This window comes from Budorcas taxicolor, chromosome X, assembly GCF_023091745.1.
Source record: "Budorcas taxicolor isolate Tak-1 chromosome X, Takin1.1, whole genome shotgun sequence".
Lineage (NCBI taxonomy): Eukaryota > Metazoa > Chordata > Mammalia > Artiodactyla > Bovidae > Budorcas > Budorcas taxicolor.
Genome location: NC_068935.1, coordinates 106,930,290 through 106,938,193, shown reverse-complemented (window position 1 = coordinate 106,938,193; position 7,904 = coordinate 106,930,290). Strand labels below are relative to the sequence as shown.

Here is a 7,904-nt window from a genome sequence, read left to right as displayed (position 1 = left end):
TAAATGTTTTTATATACTTCAATTTCTGAATCTTATGGATGTTTTACTACTTCTAAAACTTAACACAAAGAAATTCACTCTTCCAGGGAAGAAAAAAAAAAAGCACAGATAACTCTTTCAGGAAGCCCAATTTTGACTTCAAAGTAAAGTGTGCCAGGTGAGGATTAAGAGACCTATGTGTTTAGTGAGCATCAAGTATGAAATAAGTCATTTGGGGCTGGAAACTACAGAGAACTTGGACTCAAGGTCTGAACACCTAAAAGAAACATACAAACACCACATATAAACCTATCAATTAAAAAAAAAATAAAACAGGGATAATGCCATTCATCCTACAGGAATAGTGCCTAAATGAAATCACGTATGTAATATTGATTACATAGCTCAAGGAAATGAGATGGCAACAGAGCAGAAAACAGGCACTTATCCCTTCTGAAGCCAGATAATTCTAGCCTCCATTCACCAGGGCTGCTCTTCACTTTGAACTTGTCAAAGTGGGATTTGGCCAAGCTGACTTCTGGACCCCCCATCTTGCTACCCAGAATTAAGCAGTAACATTTCACATAAAGTGAAACCCCCTTCATTTCAACCCTTGCCCAACCCCATCCCCTTCACTCTTTCCCCAGTTCAACCCCAATCATGATTTTCAGGCCATGTTTTTATACTTTTAACTCTGCTCAGGCATCCACACTCACCAGGGCCCCAGACCAACCCCAACCCAACATTGTTTTACTAGGGGAGGAATGATTTTGTGTTTTCCATGGCCCCATGGAACACCTTCCCTCTCCATCGGTGAAGATCCTAAGCTGCACGTGGATGGGACCTGGGTAGCTGGAGAGACTCTTGTATACCTGTTTTAAAGTTCAAAAGTGAGAGATTTGCACATAAAAATTAGAGACGTATATTTATGCATGAACTATTAACTTTATTTGAAGAACCAGTAACTTTATGTGAAGAACTGCCAAAACTGCAAGAAAAACACTTCAGTGAAGTTTTTCTGCAAGGGCAATACTGCAGACTTCATGGCAGGCAGGGTGACCTTGGGCAGTCACCCGGGACTCAGGGGAAAGTCCAGTCTAGGATCAGTCCTCCTTGTCGCCGTCGCCCAAGGTGAGCTTGTCAAAGACGTACTCTGCCAGGCTGCCTTCCGGGGACCCCACGTTGCTCAGGTTGCTGACATGGTCTCCCAGCTCCTTGATGAACTTGACCTGCTGGTCCAGGTAGCCGGTCCCCAGGAAGTGGCACAGGTGGGCGTCGCTGTTGTCGGTGGCCAGCTTGTGCAGGTCGAGCAGGCTCTGGTTGACGCTCTTCTCCAGGTGCAGGGTGTCTTGCATGGCCTGGAGTGCGCTCTCCCACTGCTGGGTCTCGGGCTTTCTGATGTCGAGGAAGGAGACGCGGCCCCCACGCCGGTTCTGCAGGGACATCAGGCTCTCGGCTGTCTTGCTGTGCTCGTGAGAGCGGAGCAGGAAGAAGCGGTAGAAGTGCTTCAAGCCCACATCATCACGGTCGAGGTAGAAGGCCACGGCCAGGCACTGGAAGGAGGCGTGGAACTCCAGGGCAGTGTGGCTGTTGAGCGCGGCCTCACACTCAAGGCGGTAGTTCTGACGAACCTGTGAGGGCGGTGTGGGCATCATGGCGGGCGACTCCAGGGCCCAGGGAATGGGGGCTCGGTCGGCAGGTGTGCGGGGCTGGCATCGGCGGGGGCGCGAGCGCCAGCGGCCTCCTCGGAGCCTTCCCATGGTGGATGATGTGGGCGACCAGAGGCGGGCTCTGGGCCAGACGACAGGTGGCTGCGTGCGGGCTCTAGGATGGATGGGTAATGGCGTCCGTTGGGCCAGGTCAGTGCCTGGGCTTGAGATTGGTTAAGAAGAGGTCACGTGGGTGGGCGGGATCTGTGGGCAGGCGGGGTCTATGGTCTTGACCCTCCTTCTTTCTCCTGGTGACGTAATGGCTGTTGAGAAGGGACTATAAGACAATTTCAACAATCAGGTCCTGGAAAATAACCCAGAAAAGCTCCACTCCTTGTCTCTCTCCAGGTCCTTCTCACCTCTACTTTCTGATTCAAGTGAAATAGTCAGACTACAGTGTGTAGAAGCTAGTCTCCTGAGGGGCTGATGAGAGGCTGGATAAGATGTCATTTACGTGTGGAAGAAGCCTTTTCAGGGTGGGCTTTGACCAATGAGAAATGGGGGGTTGAAGAGAGCCTGTAAGATAAATACCAATGCTACCCTCTTCCACACTGCCAAGTGACCTGAGGAATGATTTCAGATTCTAAATCTCTAGACAAGCCTGTTCAGTGAATGATCTGCTGAGTCTTTGTGGCTCATTAGGAAGCAGTGGCCAGTGTGATAAACACGTAGGATTACATTTCTTCACATCTTTCCCTGCCTGATGTTTCATTTTTCTCCCCCTTATTGCTGTGAGTTCACACATTCTATCAATATCAGCATCTTAACAGCATTTAAGCTGAGTCTCAGTCTCTGTTTTCTAAAAGTCAAGGCTCAAACTCCTGGGTTGGTCATTCTGGGAATTTCCCTATCTGTTATATGCCTTATTATATATTATTTTATTTTCTCATATATTTTCTACCTATTACTTCTTTGAGAATTTCCTCTTTGTTCCTTTACTAGCTGGTTGCAATTTCTGTCCTCCCTTGGTCCTATTGTATTGCGGCAGGACTGCTTTGATTACTTAACCATCTCTCTAATTTGCTATTCAGCAGTGCCTATTCTATTCTTCTATTTATTGGACTTTTTATTCCAACAATTAGTGTTTTCATTTTCATGATCTCTAGTACTCACCCCACCCCAGTACTCTTGCCTGGAAAATCCCATGGACAGAGGAGCCTGGTAGGCTGCAGTCCATGGGATGGCTAAGAGTCGGACACGGCTGAGCGACTTCACTTTCACTTCTCACTTTCATGCATTGGAAAAGGAAATGGCAACCCACTCCAGTGTTCTTCCCTAGAGAATCCCAGGGACAGGGGAGCCTGGTGAGCTGCTGTCTATGGGGTCGCACAGAGTGGGACAGGACTGAAGTGACTTAGCAGCAGCAGTAGCACTTTATTTTTATGGATGAAATATAAATAAAATAATAAATAAATATATATATATATTACTGCCTGAGGATATTAAAAGTATTTATGCTGAAGTTCTGATCTTACTCTACTAATGCTTTATCTTTGGGTGTTAGTAAGGTTTTGTTATGTATTTTTATTTTGAAATATTCTCAAAGGTTCAGAAAAGTTGCAAGGATAGTGCAAAGAACTTGTAGTTTCTGATCCATTTGAGAATATGTCATTGACCTGATGTTTCATCAGCCGAAATAGTGTAGTGTCTAATTTCTGAAAACATGGAAATTCTCTTGTAGCTGCAATACAACAGGCAAAATTGAGGAATGAACATTGATGAATTACATCGAATACTCAGATGCCATTCAAATTTTTTTTCCAGTTATCCCCCAACTACCTTATGCAGTAAAAGGACCCAATCTAGAATCTCATGCTACAGTTAGTTATCATGACTGTTAGCTTCCTTCGGTCTGGTATAATTCTTGAGTCTCTCCTTGTCTTGCATGCCTTGATACTTTTCAGAATCATAAGCCAGTTATTTTGTAGAATGTTTCTGACTTTTGGCTTGTGTAATCTTTTGAGTATAAGGGCTCTTTCTTTCATTTATTCAGTTTGCTATTTCTTCTTTATAGTTTATTTTTTCAAGTTTTTCTTTAAGCATTTGATGATTTTTAATTCATGATTGGTTTTTAGATTCCTTTTTAAACATTCATCTGTGTGAATTTAGAAGGCTGGGGAGATAAGACATGGGACAACTTCTACTCTGGCCAGTCATTAGTGAAATTGGAGAGAATCAACTCATATTTTTGGTGAACTGCTGGATTTGGAATCTCCTTGTTCTTCCTGGGTTTTTCTACTGACCTGTGGGTACTGTCCCAACTTGTGACAGAAGCTTCCACACACTCTGCTCTGATCTAAAAGCATTTACCCCCTCTCTTGCTACTGCTCTGTATGGGGACTAGGAAGCAGTTGTGGGCAAAAGTGTGTGTACTTCCTGTGGTATCCAACTAATCACCTTCTTAGATGTGTCCAGACTCAAGGCTGAAGGACCCTATGCATAATTGGAAATAGTAGAGCCAAGCATGTTCTATGTAATTAATCAGTTCAGAACCTGCCTAGTAACATTTGGAAGTGGGTTATGTTCCCAGTGAGTTTGTATTGCTGAGGAGGACCCAGCAACATTTATACACAGCATTCACGTGGCTTCTTCCTTTCTTTGAACAAGCATGACAGGAAAGATAATCAGAGATGAGGGACCAAAACCACAATCCAAACTGCAAAAACTGCCTTGTGTTGAGAACATAAAACAGAAATATCTGCAAGTTGGGGCATTCACTGAGAGGTGATTGTCTATCTAGAAGTTGTTCAAAAACTTAAGAGCCACCTCATCAACTTGAATGTTCTAGGAAAAATGGATGGACCATCACACAAGTCACTTAACATCTTTAATTTCTTCATCTATAAAATAGGATTAAGAAACTCAAACTTCTAGCAAAAATAAATAGGTAGAACACACACAAATTGGGAAGTTCCATGCAAAAAGTAGTCTGTTGAAATTGTCACAGGGGAAGGCAGAGGACACATTGCTAAAATGCATTATCTATGCTGTGTAATACCACTACCAATTAATTTCACTAATTATGAAAGATGAATAACTTGGGAAAGAAGTCAAAGGTTGGTTGCATCTTGCTTAAAATAACCATAAATACTATTTGTGCAAGGTGGCATAATTGACATAAAGTAAATTGATAAAATTTATCAATAAATATATCAATATATCAATTGATATAAAGTAAAACTTCTTTCATTTTGGAAAAGTGTTATAATTTGTACTCAGGACACTTGAATGGAGCTTAATCAAGTAGGAAGGGATTGGTAGCTGTCTCAGTGGACACTGTCTCGCCTACTTACTGACTTTGTGGAATAAACCCAGCAACAGGCTATATGTAAATAAAAGGTCATGGGTCAGTTCCAGTAAAATTTTATTACAAAAGCAGATGGTAAAAAAAATCACAGCAAGTTATTGTGTGGATATCACTAAAATTATTCTAAAACTGGTAAGCAGAGGCAAAAAGAAAAAACAGAAGAGCGAATACACTATTAAAGGAGAACAATAAAATTGGAAAACTGACATTACTCGACCTCAAGACTTACTATAAAGCAATGGTAGTTGAGACAGCATGATATTGGTGAAAGAATAGCCAAATAGTTCAGTGAATAAACTAGGGAATAGGTTAAGAATCTGCCTGCCATGCAGGAGACATTGGTTGGATCCCTGGGTTGGGAAGATACCTTGGAGACAAGAATGGCAGCCCATTCCAGTATTCTTGCCTAAAGAATTCCATGAACAGAGGAGCATTCCATGGGGTTGCAAAGAGTCAGACACGACTGAACACAGACACTTTATCTCCAAGCAGTGTTAGGACCCCCAAATGGATATACTAAACCACCACCAGGGAGTCCAGAAATACAACCATATAAATATTATCAAGTGATCTTTAACAAAGAAAAAAAGGTAATACAATGGAGCAAAGATAGTATTTTCACGAAATGGTGCTGAAACAACTGGACATCAACATGCAAAGAAATGACACACACTGTACGTCATTTATAAAATTTAATTTAAAATGGATCATAGACCTAAATGTAAAATGTCAAGTTATAAAGCTTCTAGAAAAGAACAGTGGAGAAAGCTCAGATGACCTTGGGTATGTAATTGATAAACTGTATTTGATTAAAATTAAAAACTTCTGCCCTGTGAAAGACAATATTAAAAGAATGAAAAGAAAAGGCCCAGACTGGGAGAAAATATTTGCAGAAGACACATGATCAAGGACTGTTATCCAAAATAGACAAATAACTCTGAAAACCTAACAATAAGAAAACAAACAGTGTAGTTTTAAAATGGGACAGAAATGTTAACAGCTCATCAAAGAAGATATACAAATGGCAAACAAGCATATGAAATGATGCTCCATATCGTATGTCATCAGGGACATTAACACAAAAACCTGCATGCAGATGTTTGTAGCAGCTTTATTCACAATGCCCAAGATGTGCTTCCATACCTGTAGAGATAAAATAAATTTTGATACAATCAGACAGTGGAATACTAATCAGCACTAAAGAGAAATGAGGTATCAAGGTATGGAAAGATATGGAGAAGACATAAATGCATCTTACTGAGTGAAAGAAGCCAATCTAAGAAGGCTATATATACTGTATGATTCCAACTGTATCACAATCTAGAAGAGACAGAAGTATGGAAACATTAATGAGAACAGTATGGTATTGGCATAAAAACAGACACACAGATCAGTGGAGCAAAATGGAGCCCAGAAATAAACTCAATTTAATTAATTTATGGCAAATGAGCCAGGAATATACAATGGAGAAAAGACAATCTCTGCAGTAAATGGTATTGGGGAAACAGGACATCCACATAGAAAACAATGAAACTGAACCACTATTTTACACCATACACCAAAACCAATGCAAAATGGATTAAAGACTTGAACGTAAGACTGCAACCATAACAGTTGTAGGAGAAAGCAGAGGCATTAGTAAACTCCTTGACATTAGTCTTGGAGGTGAGGTTTTGTATTTGACACCAAAGTGAAGGCAAGAAAAGCAAAACTAAACAGGTGGGACTACATAAAACTAAAAGACTCCTGCACGACAAAGTAAAACTATCAACAGAATAAAAAGACAACCTATTGAATGGGAGAAAATATTTGCAAATGATAAATGTGATAAGGCAGTGGTTGCCAGTCTTTTTGTCACCAGGGATCAATTTTGTGGAAGACAATTTTTTCATGGACTGGGTGTGGAGGGATGGTTTCAGGATGATTCAAGCACGTTACATACTTTGTGAACTTTATTTCTAATCTAATGCTGCTGCTGATCTGACTGGAGGTTGGAGACTCCTGTGATATGGGGTTAATCTCCAAAATAGCAAAAAAAAAAAAAGATTGATTACTAAAACTGACAGAAGATCTGAATCAATATTTCTGCAAAGAAGACATACAGATGGCTAAGAGGTACATAAGAAATATTCGGCATCACTTTTCATCAGTTTAGTTCAGTTACGCAATTGTGTCCGACTCTTTGGGACTCCATGAATCGCAGCACGTCAGGCTTCCCTGTCCATCATGAACTCTCGGAGTTTACCCAAACTCATGTCCATCAAGTTGGTGATGCGATCTAGCCATCTTATCCTCTGTTGTCCCCTTCTCCTGGCCCCAATCCCTCCAAGCATCAGGGTCTTTTCCAGTGAGTCAGCTCTTCGCATGAGGTGGCCAAAGTATTGGAGTTTCAGCTTCAGCATCAGTCCTTCCAATGAACACCCAGGACTGATCTCCTTTAGGATGGACTGGTTGGATCTTCTTGCAGTCCAAGGGACTCTCAAGAGTCTTCTCCAACACCGCAGTCCAAAAGCATCAATTCTTCCGCGCTCAGCTTTCTTCACAGTCCAACTCTCACATCCATACATGACCGCTGGAAAAAGCATAGCCTTGACTAGACGGATGTTTGTTGGCAAAGTAATATCTCTGCTTTTTAATATGCTATCTAGGTTGGTCATAACTTTCCTTCCAAGGAGTAAGTGTCTTTTAATTTCATGGCTGCAATCACCATCTGCAGTGATTTTGGAGCCCAGAAAAATAAAGTCTGCTACCATTTCCACTGTTTCCCCATCTATTTGCCATGCAGTGATGGCACCAGATGGCCATGATCTTAGTTTTCTGAATGTTGAGCTTTAAGCCAACTTTTTCACTCTCCTCTTTCACTTTCATCAAGTGGCTTTTTAGTTCCTCTTCACTTTCTGCCATAAGGG

General features: G+C 41.5%; 1 protein-coding gene across 1 annotated transcript; it reads right to left on the bottom strand.

The window, feature by feature from the left end:
• Positions 1 to 1,082: 1,082 nt before the first annotated feature.
• Positions 1,083 to 1,739, bottom strand: LOC128070207 (ferritin heavy chain-like). The gene has a single exon (XM_052663515.1). It carries the CDS (start codon positions 1,737 to 1,739, stop codon positions 1,083 to 1,085), a length of 657 nt encoding a protein of 218 aa, XP_052519475.1.
• Between the last annotated feature and the right edge of the window lie 6,165 nt (positions 1,740 to 7,904).